The sequence below is a fragment of the Equus quagga genome, chromosome 17 (assembly GCF_021613505.1).
Source record: "Equus quagga isolate Etosha38 chromosome 17, UCLA_HA_Equagga_1.0, whole genome shotgun sequence".
NCBI classification, from domain to species: domain Eukaryota; kingdom Metazoa; phylum Chordata; class Mammalia; order Perissodactyla; family Equidae; genus Equus; species Equus quagga.
In genome coordinates this window covers 4,390,489-4,414,167 of record NC_060283.1, presented here as the reverse complement: position 1 = coordinate 4,414,167, position 23,679 = coordinate 4,390,489, and the positions used below count along the sequence as shown (strand labels likewise).

At 47.2% G+C, this 23,679-nt stretch overlaps 1 protein-coding gene across 4 annotated transcripts in view; it reads right to left on the bottom strand.

Annotated features, from left to right (window-relative positions):
• Positions 1 to 23,679, bottom strand: part of CPT1A (carnitine palmitoyltransferase 1A) — a 64,019-nt gene that overhangs the window by 20,897 nt on the left and 19,443 nt on the right. For all 4 annotated transcript variants that reach the window (XM_046643264.1, XM_046643266.1, XM_046643263.1 and 1 more), the window contains exons 3-10: positions 23,429 to 23,568; positions 17,364 to 17,535; positions 14,431 to 14,532; positions 13,015 to 13,152; positions 11,973 to 12,050; positions 10,546 to 10,653; positions 9,669 to 9,756; positions 352 to 547 (exon numbers count right to left, since the gene is read on the bottom strand). In XM_046643264.1, the coding sequence (XP_046499220.1) occupies positions 352 to 547; positions 9,669 to 9,756; positions 10,546 to 10,653; positions 11,973 to 12,050; positions 13,015 to 13,152; positions 14,431 to 14,532; positions 17,364 to 17,535; positions 23,429 to 23,568 (1,022 nt within the window). The remainder of the gene's footprint in view (positions 1 to 351; positions 548 to 9,668; positions 9,757 to 10,545; positions 10,654 to 11,972; positions 12,051 to 13,014; positions 13,153 to 14,430; positions 14,533 to 17,363; positions 17,536 to 23,428; positions 23,569 to 23,679) is intronic.

Sequence of the window (23,679 nt, the reverse complement as noted above, 5' to 3'; positions counted from 1 at the left end):
TTAGATGAGGCAGGAAATTTATCCCTGTCACAGGGGCCTTGGTTTAAACTTGTTCTCTTTACTAAATTAAATATGCCCAGAGCCCTGTGAGAAAGCCCAGCCCCTTCTCTTCCATGCGGCGCCCTGGTATCCGTCCACACGCCTGCCTGTCACACACACACAACGCCCAGGGTGGCCCACCGGACAGGGGTGGAACCTGCTCCCTTGGAACAAAACTGAGCCAACAAGGCTCCAGCCCCGCTCCGCTGTCATCGCAGGGCAGGGACACGGGCCTCCCCTCCAGCGGGGGCCCTGGGTAAAGAAGAGAACTGTGGGTATCCCCATAACCGATGTCACAGAGGAGCTGCACACCTTTCTCCGGCAGTGAGGGCTGCCAGCTTCGCCTCCCCAGCCTGAGGCTCCGACGGGTCGTCCAAAATCCTCTGTATTTGCTGCTCGATTTCCCGGGGCTTCAACAGCCTGCCATCGTGGTAGAGCCAGACCTTGAAGTAGCGCCCTTTGTGGAACACGACGATGTGCTTGCTGTCCCTTAAGTGCTGGATGGTGTCTGGAGGGGTGCGGGGCGAGACACAAAATCGAGATGCACAAGGTTAGAGGATGGTGAGAAAGGCACCCCCAACTTCTCCCGGCACCACCTCTTCACCCCGCAGCACTCCTCTCGGCTCACGAGTCCATTTCTCAAGAGCCTGGGGAGATGAGCCCAGGAGCAGAGCTGAGAGCTGTGGAATCAGACAGGCCCGACTTCCAAGCTCTGCTTGGCCACTCGCCGGACGTGGCATCTCGGGCCAATGACTTAACCCTACCTAAGGCTCTGTTTTCTCATCTCTACGATGGAGACAGATCTCGTGTCCCTCGTGAGGATGTGTAAGAACTAAAAGACGACGATTGTAAAATGTCCGCTTACACAGAGCAAGCATTCAGACAGCATAGTTACTTTTTATTAATTAATTCCAATGGGCAACTTAGAAAACGTTCTTAGAGAGAAGTGGGAAATCAAAGAAGGAGAGCTCGTAAGCACGCACCCCAGAACCCTCAGCAACAGGCTCAGCGGAGTTCTCATCACAACTTCGGAGACAGAAGATGCTGGGCTGACGCATCCAAAGTGTCAAAACAGAAGCTGTCCACCAAGAAGCCTCGACCTGGCAAAACCGTCCTTTGAAAGTACGGGAGGAATTAAGACATTCCCAGATAAACAGGAGCTGGAGGAGTTCATGACCACAGACCCGCCCCCGAAGAAATGCTCAAGGAAATCCTGAGAGGGGAAGCGAAGGAGACCAGACAGCAACTTGAGGCCAGGGCCAGACGCAGAAATGACGAGCTCAGTAAAGGTAAATACACGGGCAATTATGAAAGCTCGTATTATTCTAACAGTAGTTTGTAACTCCACGTCTTGTTTTCTACATAATTTAAGAGACTGATACAATCTTTAAAAGAAACAATCATTCGTCTAAAAGCATTATTGTAACTTTGGTTTGTAACTCTACACTTTGTTTTCTACATAATTTAGGAGACTAATGCATTTAAAAGAATTATTAGGAGCCAGCCCTGGTGGCCTAGTGGTTAAGTTCAGCACGCTCCACTTCCGCGGCCTGGGTTCAGTTCCCGGGTGTGAATCTACACCACTCATCTGTCAGTGGCCACGCTGTGACAGCAGCTCAGATACGAAAAGGAGATTGGCAGCAGATGTTAGCTCAGAGCAAATCTTCCTCAGCAAAAAAAAAAAAAAGAAAGAAAGAAAGAAAAAGAAAAAAACAATTTGTATAAAAAAATGAATTATTAGTTTATGATTTGGGGAACACAATGTCTAAAGATGTAATTTTGTGACATTAACAAATGAAGGGTGGGGGCTGGCCCCATGGCCAAGCGGTTAAGTTCTCGCGCTCTGCTTTGGCGGCCCAGGGTTTCACTGGTTCGGATCCTGGGCACAGACATGGCACTGCTTGTCAGGCCACATGGAGGCAGCGTCCCACATGCCACAACTAGAAGGACCCACAGCTAAAAATTTACAACTATGTACTGAGGGGCTTTCGGGGAAAAAAAGGAAAAATAAAATCTTTAGAAAAAAAAAACCAAACAAATGAAGGGTGGGGACAGAGCTGTAAAGGATCAGTTTTTGTAGGTTATTGAAAGTAAGCTGGTAAAAATGCAAATTAGTGTTGTAATTTTAGGATGTTAAAGGTAATCTCCATGGTAACCATAAAGAGAATAGCTATAGAATACACACAAAAGGAAATGAGAAAGGAACTTAAACATTTCACTACAAAAGAATCAACTAAACACAAAAGAAAACTAATGCAGGATATGAGACAAAAAAGCTAGAAGGCATGTAGAAAACACATAACGCAATGACAAAAGTTCAGTCTCTCATCAGTAATTTCATTAAAAGTAAACAGATTAAACTGTCCAATCAAAATACAGAGATTGGCAGAATGGATAAAAACCCACGATCCAACCATATACTGTCTAAAAAAGAGTCACTTCAGATCCAAAGACACAAACAGACTGAAAGCGACAGGATGGAAAAAGATATTCCATGTAAACGGTGATGAAAAGAGAACAGAAGTGGCTATACCAACATCAGAGAGAACAGACTTTAATTAAAAAAGGTTACAAGAGACAAAGAAGGACATTATATATTAATAAGAGCTTCAATACAACAAGATATAAGAAGTATAAACATTTATGTGCCTAATAACAGACCATCAAAACATCTGATGCAAAAACTGACAAAACTGAAGGGAGAAACAGACAGTTCCACAATAATATTTGGAGGCTTCCAGACCCCACTCACAACGGACAGAACAACCAGACAGAAGATAAGTAAGGAAATAGGGGACTTACACAATAAGCCAACTAACAGACATATACAGAACCCTCTACCCAACAACAGAATATGCAGTCTTCTCAAGTGCACGTGGGACGTTTTCCAGGATAGACCACGTGTGAGGCCACAAATTAAGTCTCAACAGATATAAAAGACAGATATCATACAAAGTGTCTTCTCTGAACACAACGGGATGACATTAGAAATCAATAACGAGGGGCCAGCCCCGTGGCCAAGTGGTTAAGTTCGCGCGCTCTGCTTCGGCGGTTCAAGGTTTTCCCGGTTTGGATCCTGGGCACGGACATGGCACCGCTCATCGGGCCATGTTGGGACAGCATCCCACATGCCACAACTAGAAGGAGTCACCACTAGAATATGCAACTATGTACTGGGAGGATTTGGGGAGAAAAAGCAAAAAAAAAAAAAAAAAGAAATCAATAACCAAAGGAAAGCTAGAAAAGGCACAAATTTGTGGAAATTAAACACACTTTTAAAAAACAATGGATCAAAGAAGAAATCACATGGGAAAAAGAAAATACATAGAGACAAATAAAAACAAAAACACAACATCCCAAAACTTACGGGATTCAGTGAAAGCAGTGCTAAGGGGGAAATTTATAGCTATCAACACTTACATTAAAAAACAAGAAGGATCTCCAATCAACAATCTAACTTTACAACTTACGGAACTAGAAAAAGAAAACAAACTAAATCCAAAGCTAGCAGAAGGAAAGAAAGAATTAAGAGCAGAGATCAACGAAATAGAGAACAGAAAAACAGTAGAGAAAAACTAATACAATCCAAAGTTGTTTCTTCGAAAAGATCAACAAAATTGACAAACCTTTAGCTAGATAGACTAAGAGAAAAAGAAAGGAGGCTCAAATGACCAAAATCAGAAATGAAAGTGGGGACATTACTACTGATTCTACAGAAATAAAAAGGATTATAAAAGATAACTATGAACAACTTTACGCCAACAAATTGATAACCTAGATGAAATGGACAAATTCCCAGAGACTCAAAACCTACCAAGATGAAACTATGAAATAGAAAATCTGAATAGACGTATAAACTAGTAGAGATGGAATCAGGATTCAAAAATCTCAACAAAGAGCGCCAGCCCTGATGGCCATGTGGTTAAAGTTCGGCTTGCTCTGCTTCAGCAGCCTGGGTTCAGTTCCCGGGCACGGACCCACACCACGTGTCTGTCAGGAGCCATGCTGTGGTGGTGGCTCACATAGGACAACCAGAAGAACTTACAACTAGAATATACAACTATGTACTGGGGCTTAGGGAGGGAAAAAGGAAGAAAATAGGAGGAAGACTGGCACAAATGTTAGCTTATAACAAATTTTCCCCTGGGCACCCCCTCCCTGCAAAATCTCAACAAAGAAAAGCCCTATACCCAAAAGATTCACTGGTGAATTCTACCGAACATTTAAAGGACTAATACCAATTTTCTCAAACTTTTCCCAAAAAATGAAGAGGAGGGAATATTTCCTAACTCATTCTATGAGGCCAGCCTTAGTCTGATACCAAAGCCAGAAAAAGACACTACAAAAAAAAAGAAAACTACAAACCAATATCTCTTATGAATATGGATACAAAAATACTAGCAAATAGAATTCACCGGCATACTAAAAGTATATACACCATGACCAAGTGGGATTTATTCCTGGAATGCAAGGAGGGTTCAACATACAAAAATCGATCAGTGTGATACGCCACCATCAACAAAACGAAGGGAAAAACCACATGATCATCTCACTTGATGCAGGAAAAGCATTTGACAAAATTTAACACCCTTTTCAGGATAGAAACACTCAACAAACTAGGAATAGAAGGAAACCTCCTCCACATAATAAAAGCTATCTATGAAAACCAACAGCAAACATCGTACTCAATGGTGAAAGACTGACAGCTTTTCCTCTAAGATCAGGAACAACACATGGATGTCCACTTTCACCACTTGTATTAACATAGCGCTGGAAGTTCTAGACAGAGAAGTTAGGAAAGATAAAGAAATAAAAGGCATCCAAATTGGAACGGAAGAAGTAAAATTCTCTCTGTTCACAGATGATATGATCTTATATGTAGAAGATCCCAAGGGTTACACAAAAAAACTGTTACTGACGTTAGCTCCGGGCAAATCTTCCCCAGCTAAAAACAAAACAAAAAAAGCCTTGTTTAAAAAAAAAAAAAAAACCTGTTAGCACTAATAAATGAATTTGGGAAAGTAGCAGGATACAAAATCAACAGGCAAAATCAGTTGTATTTTTATACAGTAACAAATAATATTCTGAAAAGGAAATTACGAAATTTCATTTACAAGAGCATCAAAAAGAAGAAAATACTGAGGAATTAACCAAGGAGGTGAAAGACTTGTACGATGAAAACTACAAAATGTTGGGGAAAGAAATTAAAGAAGACATGAATAAATGGAAACACGGCCCATTTTCATGGGTTGGAAGAGTTAATATTGTTAAAATGTCCATACTACCAGAAGCAATTTACAGATTCACTACAATCCATATCAAAATCCTAATGGTGTTTTTTTTGTGAAAAATAGAAAAACCCATCCTAAAATTCATATGGAAGGTCAAGGGACCCCAAATACTGAGAACAATCTTGAAAAAGAACAAAGATGGAGGACCCACACTTTCTAATTTCAGAACTGTTTGCGGTAATCAAAACAAGTATGGCATTGGCATAAAGACAGACATACAGACCAACAGAGGAGACAAGAGAGTCCAGAAATAAACTCTTGCCTATGTAGTCAAATGATTTTTGAGAGGGCCAAGATACAAGCTTTTAAAGAAATAGTGCTGGGAAAACTGGACAGCCACATACAAAAGAATGAAGCTGGACCCTAACACCACATATAAAAATTAACTCATAATGGATTAAAGACTTAAATATAAGACCTGAAACTATAAAACTTAGAAGAAAACACAGGAAAAACCTTCATGACATTGGATTTTGCAATGATTTCTTGGCTGTGAAACCAAAGGCACAGGCAGCAAAAAGAAAAAACAGACAAAATTGACTTTATGAAAATTAAAAATTTTTGTGCATCAAAAGACACTATGCACAGAATAAAAAGGCAACCCACAGAATGGGAGAAAATATTTGCAGATCACATACCTGATAAGGGATTAATATCCAGAATACACAGAGAACTCCTAAAACTCAACAACAGAAAAACAAACAACTCAATTCAAAAATGGGCAAAGAACTTGAATACACATTTCTACAGAGAAGACATACAAATGACCGACGAGCACATGAAAAGATGCTCAATATCACCAGGCATCAGGGAAATACAAATCAAAACTACAATGAGATACCACTTCACACCCATTAGGATGGCTCCCACCAAAAAAACGGAAAACAAGTGTTGGCAAAGATATGAAGAGATTGGAACCCTGGTGCCCTGTTGGCAGGGCTGTAAAATGGTGCAGCCACTCTGGGAAAAAGTATGGGGGATCCTCAAAAAATTAAAAATAGAATTACCATATGATCCAGCAATTCCACCTCTGGGGTAGACACCCAGAGGAATTGGAAACAGGGTCTCAATGAGATATTTGCACACCCATGTTCACAAGCAGCATTATTCCCTATAGCTAAAACCTGGAAGCAAGGCAAGTGTCCTTCGATGGATGAATGGATAAACCAAATGCAGTCTATCCAGACAGCAGAATATTATTCAGCCTTAAAAAGGAAGGAAATTCTGACACCTGCTACAACATGGATGAACCTTGAGGACATTATGCCGAGTGAAATAAGCCGCACACAAAAGGACAAGCATTGTATGTATCCACCTATATGAGGTACTTAGTCAAATTCATAGAGACAGAGCACAGAACAGTTGCTGCCAGGAGCTGGGGGAGGGGGCAAGAGGGGAGTTAGTGGTTAATGGGGGTGGAGTTTCAGTGTTACAAGGTGACAAGAGTTTTGGAGGTGGATGTGGTGATGGCTGCACGACATCATGAATGTATTTAATACACAGGACTAGACACTTCAGAATGGTCAACATGGCTGGGGCTGGCCTGGTGGTGCAGTGGTTAACTGAGCATGTTCGACTTTGGTGGCCCGGGGTTCCCCGGTTTGGATCCTGGGTGCAGACATGGCACTGTTTGGCAAGCCATGCTGTGGGAGGTGTCCCACATATAAAGTAGAGGAAGATGGGCATGGATGTTAGCTCAGGGCCAGCCTTCCTCAGCAAAAAGAGGAGGATTGGCAGCAGATGTTAGCTCAGGGCTAATCCTCCTCCTCAAAAAAAAAAAATGGTTAACATGGTAAATTTTGTTATGTGTATTTTGCCATAATAAAAAAAACTGGGGGGGGGGGGGGAATGCACCCTAGAGAGAAACTTTAAAAAGCTTAAACATTAGAGGAGTATGATTAAGTAAATTCATTCAATGAATATTGATGGAGTCCTCCCTCCTAAGTACTGTTGGGTGTGGGGCACACAATGATGTCTGAATGAGGCAGACACAGGCTGGTGGGAAAGACATCCTACAGACATAATTAATAGTATTATGAGTGTTACAAAGAATAAAAGGCTAATGGAGCCAGCCCAGTGGCACAGTGATTAAGTTTGCATGCTCTGCTTTGGTGGCCCAGGGTTCATGGGTTTGGATCCTGGGTGCAGACCTACACACTGCTCATCAAGCCATGCTGTGGTGGCCTCCCACATACAAAGTAGAGGAAGACGGGCACAGATGTTAGCTCAGGGACAATCTTCCTCAAGCAAAAAGAGGAAGATCGGCAACAGATGTTAGCTCAGGGCCAATCTTTCTCACCAAAAAAAAAAAAAAAAAACCCCGCTAAGAAACCATAAAACAATGGACCACTGTAGCCTGGAAATGCTGAGAAAGCCATGTGCCACCCACTGAGGACATGCCACTTAGGAAGGTATTGGCCATATGAGGCACAGAACTCATTAATATCCACATTGCACCTAGTTTTTTCAGATGTTCGGCCAACCTGGAATGGAAGGGAACTTTTTTACCCTGCTGAAGGTTTCTAGCAGAAAACTACACCAAACACGCACTTAAAGCCTTTACTTTACAGTCAGAAATCAGAAAACGCACACGATGACCACCTCTATTCAACATGATACGAGAGACCCTGGCCAGTACGGTAAAATCAGAGAAAAGAAATAAACAAAGGGCTTGGAAGGAAACTATCAACGTCGTCCTCTGCAGCCATGATCAGCCACAGAGAAATTCCCACCAATCTGAGCGGCTGTTTAAATTAATAAGAATACAGCTGAGTATAAACTCGATTCATGAAACATTTGCATTCCCATGCCTCAATGCGATGGGCTGAACTGCGCCCCTCCCATTCATATGTTGACGCCCTAACCTCAGAATGTGACTGTATGTGGAGACAGAGTCTTTTAAAGAGGTCATTAAGTTAAAACTAGGTCATTAAGGTGGGCCCCGATCCCATAGGACTGGTCCTCCTAAGAGGAGATGAGCACACAGACACACAGAGGAATGACCGTGTGAGGACACAGGGAGGACACGGCGTCTACACGCCAGGGAGAGAGGCCTCAGCGGGAACCAGCCCTGCCCACACCTGGGTCTCAGGCTTCCAGCCTCCAGGACGATGAGGAGATAAATGTCTGTGTAAGCCCCCGGGCTGTGGTGTTTGCTTACAGCAGCCCCAGAAAACTAATAGTCAGTAACCAAAAACTTGAAAATAACTTAAAACCACAAATACAATAAGATGCCTTGGAATAACTCCAACCAATGATGCACGAGACCCTTACGAAGAAAAGCTGCACATTTCATTAAAATCATTTAAAAAAAATACTGTTAGAGAACGGAGAGAGCCAACTTGACTTCGTTACAAATAGCCAACTGTCCCAATACTGCTTTTTTTTGGCCAACTTATCCATTTTTCATGTGTCTGGGCACAGGTCAGTGATCTCCCGCACGTGACCGAGAGGTCTACTTTTTAGCTGGAAACACCCCACGCTGTGCGAGTGTGAACACACATGGGGTGAGTTCTCAGAGCGCCTTTGAACGCCGGGCCAGAGGAAAGCGACCAGTCCACTCAGGGAAGCCAGCCAGGGGCCAGGATTTTTGCCCAAGGGCCCCCTGCCCCTCATGACAGTGCAGGTTACTGCCCACAACTCATAGTCCGGAAGGACCCGCTGTGATGACACACCCTAAAAGCTGGATCGGCTCGGAACTCTGTATAGCCAGCTTCCAAAGCAGCATGGGGTTCATGACAAGGGCCCGCTGTGATGTCTCAGACAGGGTCCGGCTGGTCAATCGAGAGTGGCAGGTACTTCCTCCCTACACGGCCGTCTGGATGCTCAGAGACTGCACGGCCTGAGCCCTGCTGGGACGGTCCCAGCGAGCCGCTGTCTCTCCCCTGCCTTCTCGAGGGTGTCCAGCTTGGCCAGATTATGTGGCCACCTTACATTCGGGGGTGGGGGGCAGTGTCCCAAGGTCAGGCTGCGATAAGTGAGCTGTTGGACCACAAATCCAGCTTCCCGAGAACAATCCAGCATTCGTTCCCCACTAAACCCCGCAGTGCGCGTGCGACCCAGAGCAAAACACCCCTGGGGGATCCAGATGAAGAACTAGAATATTCCTAACCAGACCTGAGTAAACACCCTACAAGACAGCCTTCAACCGAGGAGAAAGTGACTCTGAACAAAGGTCAACCGTCCAGGCCAAAGACGGACAAAGGAGAGTCAACAGAAGGAACGTTCAGGAGCCTGAACTCTCTGACTCTCGGGAGGGGTCAGCACGAGTCAGTGTGGCCTCCTTCGACATCTGATGCTGAGCATTCCCGACGGGCGCCCGGAGGATGCTGCACTCACCTGTCTCCTCCCCTGGGATCCGACAAGTATTGAACATCCGTTCCCACTGTGCCGAGCAGAGCGGAACTGTGGACCCCAAAAGAAGAATCTGGAACAAAAAGATGTTTCAAACAAAGAGAAACTCCACGGAGGGGAAAAAACAGGAGTAACGTAAGACCACACCTTTGAAACACTGGATTTGTTTTCTGTGCTCGTGGTGGGGCTGGACTTAATCTTTTCCGAACTCCCTAAAGGACAGCTGTTCCCTGAGGACTTGGTGACCCATGCCAGGGCGCAACTTCCTGAATCGTAATTCTTAAATAACGTTCTGCAGTCGGTCACTTATAAGCTGACACTTAAACCAAAGGAGGCTTTAAGAAGGAAATGTCTTGTTTCTTACGAGTAGCGCACCAGCCACATCACTGTCCTTCGAAAGCAAACAGGAGTTTCTTTGAAGCGCAAATCGCAGAACTAAGGTACATGAGACACACATCCACTTAGGATATACAAGGAGAATTAAATCTCAAAAAAATTACGCTGAGTGAAAGAAGCTAGACCAAAAAAAAAAAAGTGTATTCTGTACGATTCCGTTTACATAAAGCTTTGGAAAAGGCAAAGGAATCTACAGTGACAGCAGGTGAGGGGTGAGCCGGCGGTGATGAAGGGGGGCAGCAAGGACCAGGAGAGGGTTGGAGAGATCACAAAGGCGCACGAGGGAGCCTTTGGGGGTGATAAAGTGTCTGGTATCTCGATCTCGGGGATGGTTTCACAGATATATCTACATATATGTGCCAGAACTTATCAAATCGTACGCTTCCATCCTGTGTGATAGGTCAACGAGACTTCAATAAAGCTGTTTTAAAATATCTTTTTTTAAAAAAGCACTTTGTTCACATACTGGCTTGATTTCCTCCCGGTCCAGCTTGTGTCTGTAGAGCAGGATGGCGTGGATCCCGTTGCCCGCTCTGGCTGCCTGCAGGTGAGTCGGTATGACGTACAGCAAATCCTGAAAACGGAAAACCCGTGTCAGCAGAGAGAGCGTCCCCCGGGGAAAGCCAAGCCAACTGAAACACCGCACAGAGCGCTTCCACACTATTAAAATGGTTCCACGCGTCTGCTACATTACACCTGCTCCCAGAAAGGAGGTTGTAATTTCATTTCCTACACTTTGTCAGTTTTATTTGGTTCTCATCTTATAAGAACATAAGCCCCCAAGAAAATTCTGGGGCTAGTAAAGGTAACGGTATATTTTAAAATTAAATTTTCAATAAATATAATTCAAATTTTTTAAAAGATAACAGTATTTTGCCCCACGTATCCTCATAGAAGGCATTAAAAGAAAAGCAGAAATAAAAGGGAACAATTAGATAATTAGGAAGTTTCCTGAAGGAGATTTAACCAAAGGTTAAAATAACCTTTTCTGTAGAGTAGTGCTTGCAACTTTCTAAATCTTGAGGCCCATTTGTAAATGCCTCGATTTTCCCCGATTGGAGGAAAAGGCCGAGGAGCCCGGATCTGAACCACATTTTGAGAGCACCTATGCGCACAGCACGCCCCCAGTGATGTGGGAAAGTGCCTTGGCCGGTAGGAAACAAACACCAGTTTCCAGGAACAAGAGGGCACCAGGCGGACTGCTCAGTCTCAGAAAAGAAGTTCCATGTTCCGTCCCAACCATTTTTTGTCTAAGTTTGAGATCGTTTCCGACGGAAAAGAAAGTTAAGAGAAAAATTTTAAAAGGAGAAGGACGGAAAGAAAAAGCAAACGATAAATAAAGAGAAAAAAAAGGAAAAGAGGGAAAAAACAGAAGGAAATGAAGAACAGAAAGAAAGAGAAAGAAAGAACGAGATTTGCCAGTTATTAAAGTTACTAAACACTGGTTATTAGAACCCAAATTGAGAGGCTTCTAATAAAACAATGGTGTATACTCTCCCAGACCATCGATGTCTAGAAAGAGACATGAAAACATGATATGCAACCCCTGGTGTCTTAGGGTGTAGAAGGACCAAGCTCTGTGTCGGCCGGGGGCAAACTCTCAGCCGATCCTCTGTCATAGAGAGGAATTCCTGTTGGCCAAGAGAGTCCGTCTGCCATCCAAATTTCTCTGCAGTAGCTCAGTGCCCTTGAGCTACTTTGCAAACACAAAAGGCATCCACAGGGTTCTCTGGCCTGGAAAGCAGGTCCTGGGCTCCCCGATGGACAGGAAGGCAGGATCAGGAGGAGCAGGGGTCAAGCCCTCAAGCTTTCCCAGGCAGCCCACGGCGCCAGGAAGTCGCCTCCCCGGCAGCTGGGTCTCCACCCGTTGTGGCGCCGGCCTGGGGCACTCACCATGGCATAGTAGTTGCTGTTCACCATCAGAGGCCCCCGGCCCCGGAGGTAGACGTACTCTTCCCACCAGTCACTCACCTGTCGGGGGCAAAGAGGAGAGACCAACCGACAAGCTCGACGGGAGCGACCCAGGTCGCCAGCGCCCCAGGCGGAGCGCCGAGGGCTTTCTGTCCCGCCTGCCTGGCATCATGTCCCTCTCTCGGGGCCATTCCCAGAAAGGCAGCCCTAACTAGGTGGACCGCAACAAAGTGAGAAATCAAAAGTGGTTTTTTTTTTTCTAGGTCATGACATAGCTAGAAGGTAGATCACCTTTATTTTACACACCTTTATTTTAAAAAGAAAAGACCAAGTGGAAAATAGGTGATCAATGTTTGCTAACATTTCATAATAGTCAACGCTATCTAAAATGGCACTGCAGACTCTTTCTCCTCTTCCCGCATCCCGGGGCTCCCCACAGCAGCCACGGTCTCAATCCTGTTCGGTTCCCTTTCAGAGCCACCGCACTAACACGGGCCCACGTGCATTGTCTTCACCCCCCCCACCCCCACCCCAGGGCCACATCCCAGTATCCCAAGATGGCCAGCGGTCACAACCACACCCACAAGCTTCTGGCTCGGTCACATCCTTCTGGAGCGAGGGAGCACTTTTTTTCCTACTTTGTGTTAAAGGGTATACACACACACAATGGTGCGCACGTGAGAGTCTGAGGGAATGTGTGCAAATGTTCAAGAATTCAACACACATGTGTAACCAGCCCCTAATCCAGAGCAGCACGTGACCCCCAGCCTCTCAGGCTCCCTCCCTCCAGACACTGCCCACCAATCACCTCTAGCCTCATCCATCGGTCTCGCCTGCCCCTATTTAACACCTTCTCTCCCACACCAGCTAGTCCCTCAAAACCAGACTCCCCGCCTCGTTTCACGCGCCAAACGTCTCCTCTTGCCGCCAGGCAGAGGGACGCTCAGCTGGTTCGTGGAACGATTTAGTAGTATTATCACACAAAAAAATCCCACCAAGAAAAACAGCGTGCGTAGAGACTCACGTAATTCGTAGCCCACCAGGATTTCAGCTTCAAATACCACTGTAACCTCGGTCCGAGATTGACAGCAAAATCCTGGGCGAGGGCCGTCATCCGCTTGAAGTCCTCATCCTTCATCAGAGGCCTCACCGATTCCAGATACTGGAAGAAACACAAGCCGGGGTAAAGCACGCGTGGGCCTGAGAACAGATCTAAACCCACGGCAGAGATTTCTAAATCCTCCCCAAGCCGGTTTCGCCAATCTTCAAGCAAGTTAGCTCGCTCCAGCGAGAAATGATGTTTTAGCGTCACGAGCATGAATTAAACTTTTTCAGCCTTTACTGGCACACAGGCTCCCCAGATCCTGCACCAGCACAAAAGCGTCAAAGTGAACCTCAGGGCTGACAAGATGGGCGGACACCCAGGCCCCAGGCATCTCCCGGGAAGAGCCGTGGGCCTCCCACCTGCCTCCTCTCTGCACAGCCTGTTTCATAGGCAAGGGCACAGAGATGGGAGAAACTGGAAAAGGCCAAGCGAGACTAAGTAACTAAGCCCCGACTCAAAAGCCAAGAGGTCCCCCAGTTACTGCACAGTTTTGAAAACGGGGCCCTCGGACGTGGAGAAATCGGAGCCCTCCCACACCACGGGGAGGAATGCGAAACGGTGCAGCTGCTGTGGACGCCAGGCTGGTAGTGACGACAAAGTTCTAGAAGGACTCGGTGGTGGTGGTTGCACAACACTGGGAACGTACTTAATGGCACAGAATTGTACACGTGAAAATGGTCGATTTTATGTTATGCATATTTTAACGATATACAAAAAAAGAAATGGAGTGGCTCCCCTCCTTGCAGAGCGGTTCTGAGGGGTGAATGATGGCTGTGGTTGTTGTCACGACAGGTCTCACAGGGGATCCACGCTCTGCTCCATGCCTTGCCCCACGGGGCCCCAGAGACAGCAGCTGAGGGGCACTCAAAGGCTGTGGAGTGATCCTCATAAACATTCGGGGCGGGGGGGGGCCCGTGGCATAGTGGTTAAGTTCACACTCTCCAATTCAGCGGCCAGGGGTTCTCGGGTTAGGATCCCGGGTGCAGACCTACACACTGCTCATCACACCATGGTGTGGCAGGCGTCCCACATATAAAGTAGAGGAAGATGGGCACGGATGTTAGCTCAGGGCCAGTCTTACTCAGCAAAAAAGAGGAGGATCAGCATCAGATATTAGTTCAGGGCTAATCTTCCTCAAAAAAAAATAAATAAAATAAATAAAAAACATCTAAGATGTGCTGATACATTGGGGAAAAAAAGATCTCATATAACAGGCCTACCAGGTGCACTCCCGAGGGCTAAGACAGCCAACGACGGCAAATTCACGGACCGCCATCCTCAGGTCCTAGACCTCAAGCCCCAGGACGCAGCACTGCAGAGAGCGGCTCCACCTACCCTGTTCACGGTGTCTTTCACGGCCGGGACCGGCAGGCGCGGCAGGGACGTCTGGAAGCTGTACAACATGGGTTTTCGGCCAGAAAAGATCTTGACCATACACTTGGGAAAAAAAAAAAAAACAGGTACGTTTTAAAAGCTGAGACTACGTGAAAGATCCGACAGCAGTTCTCAAGCGTAGACAAGCCGTCGACTGTTTCCTGATTTTCCATGGCGTATTTTTCCTCCAGACTGCTTTGCGCCCCTACCCTTGCAGGCCTCAGTAAATCTGCAGGTAACCCCTCCAAAACAACCAGGCCGAACGATTGAAAAAAAGCCTGGGGGTGGCAGATGCTTCCAGATGTCCCGCCCCGTCCAGGAGGTGCCGCTCCCCGGGCACCTTGATTCTGCAGTCTGACTTCGGCTTCTGCATGGGGGCAAGTTTCCCCCACGTCCTCCTGTGAGGCCCCTGGTTTCGGGATTGGCTGGAAGCTCTGGCAACAGTGAGGAGGGGCTGAGTGGAGGCACCTGGACCTCGAGCCACCCCAGGGGAAGAGGTGTGGCCCCTCCATCACTGTCAAACCTCGTGGACAGCATGCACCTCCCTTCTATCGGCCCTTGATTTAGGCTGGAATGATCTAACCCTGGTGTAACGGGTCATCTCATGCTGACCAGACCGTAAGTGATTTTCTAGGGCTCACGGTGTGGGAGGGGTGGTTCTTGATGCTGAAGGGCGTTAGCACTCAAAGGGACATCGGCCATGAATGCCATCCTAGGGGAACGCCGCTTAACCCGTCTGGTGAAGTGAGGGGAAGCCATCTCTGATCCGTTCTGGGCGTTAAATTCTGCTTCTCTGGAACTCAGAAAAGGTAACACCAGCACCAGCAGGAAGTCACTTTGGGAAAGAGGGAAGTGCAGGAGTGTGGGGCCGGCACCACCGTGGCTCCCAGGCTTCTCTCAGGGGCAAGGCCCTGGAGGCGGCGTCCAGCCCACGGACGGAGCCGTCCTTCTGTGAAATCGGGACAAGCATCCATGCACATGGCAAATATGTGACACTCGGGCAAAGGGCCGAGGCGAGCTACTGGAACATGCTGGAAGCTAAGGGCGAGTCAGGGAGTCGCGGTCAGACTGGTCAGCTTGGGAAACCTCTTAACGCCCAACTACAAGCCGGACGGAAAAGCTCCAAAAAGTGGACGGACGGCATTTTTATTCAGTGGATGATCTGGATGACAAACCTAGCAGACATTAGTTGAAATGTTCAGAACTCACAAACATCATTAAAGAAAAACACCCTTTGACCTAAACTTATGAGTCACGGTGAATCAGACCTCTCCAGCACTTAGAGGTCAACACCCAAGTCACCAACCAAGTGTCCCGAGGAAAGGTCCCAGAAGGACACCACTTTCAAAAGTAAAAGCCGTCGGGGTTGGCCCGGTGGCGCAGCCGTTAAGTGTGCACGTTCCGCTTCTCAGCGGCCCGGGGTTCGCCGGTTCAGCTCCCGGGTGCGGACATGGCACTGCTTGACAAGCCATGCTGTGGCAGGCGTCCCACATATAAAATAGAGGAAGATGGGCACAGGTGTTAGCTCAGGGCCAGTCTTCCTCAGCAAAAAGAGGAGCACTGGCAGCAGATGTTAGCTCAGGGCTAATCTTCCTCAAAAAAAAAAAAAAAAAAAACGTAAAAGCCGTCCACACGAGACACTAGGCTAAGTGAGATGAGCCAGGCCCAGGACAAACACTGTCTGACCGTGCTGATCTGTGGAACCTAAAGGAGTCAGGGAATCTCGGACACAGTGAGTAGAATGATGGGTGCCAGGGGGCAGGAGAAATGGAGATGCATTGGTTAAAACGTACAAAATTTCAGTGACACGAAATAAATAAGTTCCAGGGATCCACTGTACCACACAGGGCCTGGGACTAACAATACCGTATCATATACTTAAAAATATGCAGGGGCTGGCCCCATGGCCAAGTGGTTAAGTTCATGTGCTCCACTTCGGCGGCCCAGGGTTTCGCTGGTTCGGATCCTGGGCGTGGACCTGGCACTGCTCATCAGGCCACGCTGAGGTGGCGTCCCACATGCCACAACTAGAAGGACCTACAACTAGAATATACAACTACGTACTGGGGGGCTTTGGGGAGAAGAAGAAGAGAAAAAAAAGATTGGCAACAGATGTTAGCTCTGATGTCAATATTTAAAAAAAATAAAAAATTAAAATCAGGGGCTGGCCCTGTGGCCAAGTGGTTAAGTTCCCGCGCTCCACTTTGGTGGCCCAGGGTTTCGCTGGTTCGAATCCTGGGCACAGACATGGTACAGCTCGTCAAGCCACGCTGAGGCAGCGTCCCACATGCCACAACTGGAAGGACCCACAACTAAAAATGCACAACTATGTACTGGGGGGCTTTGGGAAGAAAAAGGAAAAATAAAATCTTTAAAAAAAAATTTAAATTAAATTTAAATTAGAAAGAAAAAAGTCTGCTAAGAGGGGGCCGGCCCAGTCGCATAGCAGTTAAGTGCACACGCTCAGCTTCAGCAGCCAGGGGTTCAAGGGTTTGGATCCCAGCTACGGACCTACGCACTGCTCACCAAGCCATGCTGTGGTGGCGTCATACATACAAAAAAATAGAGGAAGATGGGTACGGACGTTAGCTCAGGGCCAATCTTCCTCACACACACTCACACACACACACACACAAAATTTGCTAAGAGGGGAGATCTCATGTTTAGTGCTCTTACCACAAAAGGAAAAAAAACAGTGGGGCACGAGGAAACTCTGGGAGGAGATGCACACGTTTGTGGCAGCGACGGTGGTGACAGCTTCACAGCTGTAGACTGACCCCCAAACACATCAGGCGTACATGTGAAATAGGTACGACTTTTTTTGTCAAGCCCATCTCGATAAAGCGGTTAAGAAACCCCACAGCAGCTCCCCACAGAGAGGGGAGATCAATTACCATCCAGATTCTGGTGGCGCGACTCATCTTGCCGTGCTCCGCAAACATCCAGCCGTGGTAGGACAGCAGCACCTTCAGGGAGTAGCGAATGGTGATGATGAGGGCCACCCACAAGCCCGTGCCGAAGAGGACGCCGCTGACGATGTTCTTCGTCTGGCTGGACATGTAGCCACTACCGAGACAGGACAAAACGCGGGTACGTTAGCGTGCAAAAAAGATGTGGGCCGCGGCTCCAGGAGACACTGCATCGGCCTGCCATGGACACAAAGGGGACCGCAGGCCCCGATCAGAGTTGGGTCTAATCGAAGTGAAGACATTCATATTAATCCAACTCTCAAAAGACTCAGGCACTTTTCTTCTTGCCTCCAGAAGCACCAGCCCCCTCTGTGTCGGTGGTACTCGAAACAAGCCAAGGCTGACTTGTGCGATCAGGAAAAACGCACCAGTGCCTCGAGGGTCTAGGGACGACCACAACAGAGGGGACTCTGTGAGGCTGTGGCCCGGCCCCGAGGATAACGAGCCTCAGATCGACCTGCTGGCATCTCCTTGGCTGGCCGCTCGCAGCCAGTCTGTGCTGTTCCCTTCCTGCTCCTTGTGGGTTTTTATTTTCAAACATACCTGTGGATTTCACTATTACTCATAAGAAACTTGGATCCCTTGGCAAAACCATGACCTCAACTATTTATATCGAAAAGAGCTCTAGGCAGGAATATTTATCACAAATAAAGGAAGAAACTGATCGTGTAAAATGAGCATTTATTTTTATTTATTTATTTTTTAAAGATTGGCACCTGAGCTAACATCTGTTGCCAATCTTCTTTTTTTCTTATTCTCCCCAGAGCCCCCCACTACATAATTGTATATTCTAGCCATGGGTCCTTCTGGCTGTGCTATGTGGGACGCCGTCTCAGCGTGGCCTGATGAGCGGTGCCATGCCTGCGCCCAGGATCCGAACCAGAGAAACCCTGAGCCGCCGAAGTGGAGGGCGTGAACTTAACCACTCAGCCACGGGGCCGGCCCCTAAAATGACCATTTAAATAATAAACTTAGAGAAAATGTTTTCATTTGCTAAGGAAAGTAATATATTTTATGGTAAAGATAGGACTTGAAAAATGAGGAAATGTAGTTCTTCATACGTCTTTGTGGTTTTAGCTGTTCTTGAAACCATCAAATATTTAAAAATAAAACAATTTAAATAACAAATGTCGGTGAGGATGTGGAGAAAAGGGAACGCTTGTGCACTGTTGGTGGCAATGTAAATTGGGGCAGCCACTATTGGAAACGGGATGGAGGTTCCTCAAAAAATTAAAAATAGAACTACCATATGATCCAGCAATTTCACTGCTGGGCGTTCATCTGAAGGAAATGAAATCACTGTCTCAGAAAGACATCTGCGTCCCCATGTTCACTGCAGCATCATTCACAACAGCCAGGACATGGAAACAACCTAAGTGCCCATCGAATGAGTGGATAAAGAAGATGTGGTATGTATATACAATGGAATATTATTCAGCCACAAAAAAGAAGGAAATCCTGCCATCTGCAAAACACAGATGGACCCCGAGGGCATTATACCAAGTGAACTAAGTGAGAGAAAGAAAGGCAAATACTGCATTATCACACTTATATGTGAAATCTAAAAAAAAAAAAACCCGAATTCATAGATATAGAGAACAGACTGGGTGTTGCCAGAGGCTGGGGGGGAGGGGGATGGGTGAAATGGGGGATGTTGGTCAAAAAGTACAAACTTCCAGTTATAAGATAAATAAGTCCTTAAAAAAGATAAATAAGTCCTAAGGATGTAATGGTAACTATACTTAACCGTATATATGTGTATATATATATGTATATGAAATTTTTTTTTTTTGGTGAGGAAGATTTGCTCTGAGCTAACATTTCTTGCCCATCTTGCTCTTTTTTTTTCTTGAGGAAGACTAGCCCTGAGCTAACATCTGTGCCGATCTTCCTCTGTTTTGTATGTGGGTCACTGCCACAGCATGGCTTGACAAGTGGTGTAGGTCTGAGCCCAGGATCCAAACCTACAAACCTGGGCCACTGAAGCGGAGCGTGCCAGACTTAACCACTATGCCATGGGGCCAGCCCCTGTATTGTATATTTTTGAAAACTGCTAAGAGAGTAGATCTTAAAAGTTCTCATCACGAGAAGAAAAAATTTGTAAGTATATGTGTTGATAGATTTTTTTTTTTAAGATTTTATTTTTCCTTTTTCTCCCCAAAGCCCCCCGGTACATAGGTATGTACTTTAGTTGTAGGTGCTTCCGGTTGTGGCATGTGGGATGCCGCCTCAGCATGGCTTGATGAGTGGTGACATGTCCGCACCCAGGATCCAAACTGGAGAAACCCTGGGCTGCCAAAGCAGAGCACACGAACTTAACCACTTGGCCACAGGGCAGGCCCCGATGTGTTGACAGATTTTAACTAAACTTGTGGAAATCATTTTGTAATACACATATGTATCAAATCATTATATTGCATATCTAAAGCCAATAAAATGTTATATGTCAAATATATCTCATTTAAAAAAGTAAAAAAAGGAGTAGGCCCAGTGGCACAGCAGGTAATCTAGAATGTTCTGCTTCAGCAGCCCAGGGTTCACTGGTTCAGATCCTGGCATGAACCTTCACACCGCTGATCAAGCCAGGATGTGGCAGGCATCCCACATATAAAATGGAGTTGGATGGGCATGGATGTTAGTTCAGGGCCAATCTACCTCAGCCAAAAAAAAAAAAAAAGAGGAGGATCGGCAGCAGATGTTAGCTCAGGGCTAATCTTCCTCAAAAAAACTAAAAAACAATTTTTGTGTGTGCTTCATATTATTAAAACAACCAATATAGCCCTAATATAACCTAAAACAACCAATCTAGCCCTAATACAACCCTAAAGGTATCGCCAGTATTTGGAAACCACCAATTTAACACCTTATAAAACTTAAGTTGGGGCCGGCCCCGTGGCCAAGTGGTTAAGTTCACACGCTCTGCTTCAGCAGCCCAGGGTTTCGCAGGTTCAGATCCTGGGCGTGGACATGGCACCGCTCATCAGGCCACGCTGAGGCGGCATCCCACATACCACAACTAGAAGGAGCCACAACTAAAAATATACAACTATGTACTGAGGGGCATTGGGGAGAAGAAGGGGGAAAAAAAACATTGGTAACAGATGTTAGCTCAGGTGCCAATCTTTAAAAAAAAAACAAAAAACAAGTAACATAGAAACAAATATCTTCAAGCTAAAATACTCTTGCTTCAAAACTCCTATCCTTCTATAGCGTGTCAAATCTTGCGGTCCAGTTTCCCTGTCATCTCTACTTTAAACCTATGCGGTCTTTTCTGAGGGTGTCATCTACAGGCAAGCTTGGGTTCAGGAATCTAAGAACCTACCTTTCAGATGGTCTACACTTGAGATTTCTAAGCACTGCATCACTAAAGGAAAAGACACACACATTTACTCGATTCACAAAAACCAAACAGCATCTTAATGTCCACAGATAAATGACACGCCCAGGACTTTTTATATCTAGACACACAGGCACTTCCATAACAGGCGCTAGCAGGAAGCTTTCTATTAACGAACAGCTTCCTCCGAGGCTGCAGGGGAGGGAAAAAGACACAGCGAACCCCACACGGCCCCGGACACCTGCCCTTGTGAAAGCAGCGGCCGAGAGATGTCGGGGATCCTCTCCAGGAAGACAGTTCCAGAACGGCCCCTGAGCCTGGAAACACTGGTGCTTAATTAACCTGGTTTTTCTAAATTTGGGCCGGGGATGGCCCAGTTACCACAATTGGTTTAGAGGGACAAAGAAACAAATCTTATAAAGACCCAGATTATAAAGGGCTTTAAATAGTCAGGACTTCTAAATATAATCCAGCGTTAAGAGACGGCCCACACTGGAGAGCCAATTAAAAACCAGTGTTAAACCCACAACCGTCTGAAAAGCACGCAGGAACAGCACGACAGGGCGTGCAGAGGTGAGCTGTCTGCGCAGGGGGTAGGCCTGGGGTTCCTCGGGAACCAAAGGACCAGAGGAGAGAGGCTCTGGCAGGAGTGACAAGAGTGACAGGGACCCAGCCCCAGCCTCCCCGGCCAAGGAACCTGGCAGGCCTCCCATGCAGGCAGGCTTCCACCGACTCGACAGGACACTTGTCTCCTGTCCTTGCAGACACTGACAAAGGCGTCACCCAGCCTTCGAGAGGCAGCTGGAGGCCTGAGTGATCCGCTGGCCTCGCGGTTACTCCCATGTGTCCCGGGGGCTTCCTGAAGTGTTCACAAGGCAGGGACTCCCGCTCAAAGCCACATCAAAAAATCCACACCTTTAAGTTAAAACTGCTCAATCATTTCTTTAGGGTCATCAGAATCAAACTCAGTCGCGAGCCATAAGTTCTCATTCATGTCACACTCTGCCAGTTTATCCTCCTATTCCTTTCTTTTTCTTTTTGTTTTTTTTTTTTTTTGAGGAAGATTAGCACTCAGCGAACATCTGCTGCCAATCCTCCTCTTTTTGCTGAGGAAGACTGGCCCTGAGCTAACATCCGTGCCCATCTTCCTCTACTTTATATGTGGGACGCCTCCCACAGCGTAGTTTGCCAAGTGGTGCCGTGTCCACACCCGGGATCCGAACTGGCAAACCCCAGGCCGCCAAAGCGGAACATGCACACTTAACTGCTGTGCCACCGGGCCGGCCCCTTCCTCCTCCTCCTTTCTGAAGGAACTATATTGAATCCAACGACCAGCAGCCGCTAGCTCGTGGAAAGGCCCAAACGTTTCCTGGTGTAGTTTAGGCCAGACCCCAGCACCACAGATACAGCCCGGGAAACCTGGTGACACACCTGGGCTGCCATCTCGTCCCCCAAGGGCCCCACCTTCCACACGCAACGCCTGCCCCAAGAAACAAAGCCCCATTATGGGACGAGGACTTGGGCGCCACTATTTCTCCAGTAAGAGACCTAAATTGTTCACCAATGTAAACAAGCAACATGGAAATAGGATGGAAGGTCTGGCACCGGGCAGCCACGGGGGCATCAGAGCAACTGGGAGCTTTCTCAGCAAAAAATAAAAATGTGTACTCCAAAGCAAGGGCCACGGGCACGAACAGGGTAGCAGGCCAGCCCAGGTCCCACCGTCTGGCCATCCGTGGCTAAGGCAGCGATGCTTGTCTGTCTGGCGGGAAGGTGCCCTGAGGGGGGCTCAGGGCACGTGGAAGGAAGCACACATGTCAGAGGTGTGCAGAGTGGGGTTTGAACTCTAGCCTCCCACCTCCTCTCTCCGTGACCCTGGGCAAGCATCTGCATTTCTGAATGTCTCCCCTTCACAACAGAGACCTCAGTGAGAGAGGTCACCACGGCGCAGGGTCCCACCCGCAGGAGATCCTGCGTGGGGGTCAGGGCCACCCCTGGGCCTGGAGGGAAGCAAGGACATAAGAGGGGTCCCATCAATGTCCTCTAGGGCACGTCCAACCTTTCAGTATTCATACCTTTAGAGAAAAGTATCAACCCAAAGGCTCCTCGGGGCCAAATCTCACGGTAGGAAGAAAGCTGCCTTTCAAGCTCCTAGAAAAAAATCTAAAACTCCCAGGAGAGGGCATTGGGGTTCTAAGCCACTCCAACAGAGAACCAAGGGCTGAAGTCTCCCCAGAATGCCCCACAGTAGTCAGCTCTCAGGGCCACAGAAGCCCAGGAGGGACTCCAGTGCAAGGAAGTGACTGTGTCCACAACCAGCTCCTGGAGCCGAAATTCCTTTAGAGGACCCCACCTGCCAGGCTAAGCGCACCCTGCCTGGCCACCGCCTCGGGCCCTGACACAGTCCAGCGGGCAGCCCCAGACCAACATGCCTCTTCTCGCCCCTGGTCTTCAGAGAAAGGGCCACAAGGGACCACAAACTTTCCAGGGGGACCCTAAGACCAGCCCAGAACCCGACATGGTAACAAGAGCAAAGCTTCAGACAGAATCCAGACCAGTAATGGTCGCTATATTGGAAAAGACATAAAAATATCAGCAACCAGAAAAAATCAATAACTTCCTAGAACACTTGAGATTTGAAAGGGTTACTTACGTCGTGTCAAGGGTCCGATTGATCTTTGCGATGATGCCCAAGGAGGGGTCGATCTTGGCGTACATGGTTGACATCACGCCCACCACCACGATGAGCCAACTGGAAGGACTCGCAGGGTACACGCCAGTGATGACGCCATTCTAAAAACAGACAGGCGTCGTGAGCAAGGTCCCTCCCACAAAACCCCACGGCCCCTGGCGATGGGGACCAGTGAGATGTCAGGCAGTGGGTGGGAGATGTTTCCAGCACGT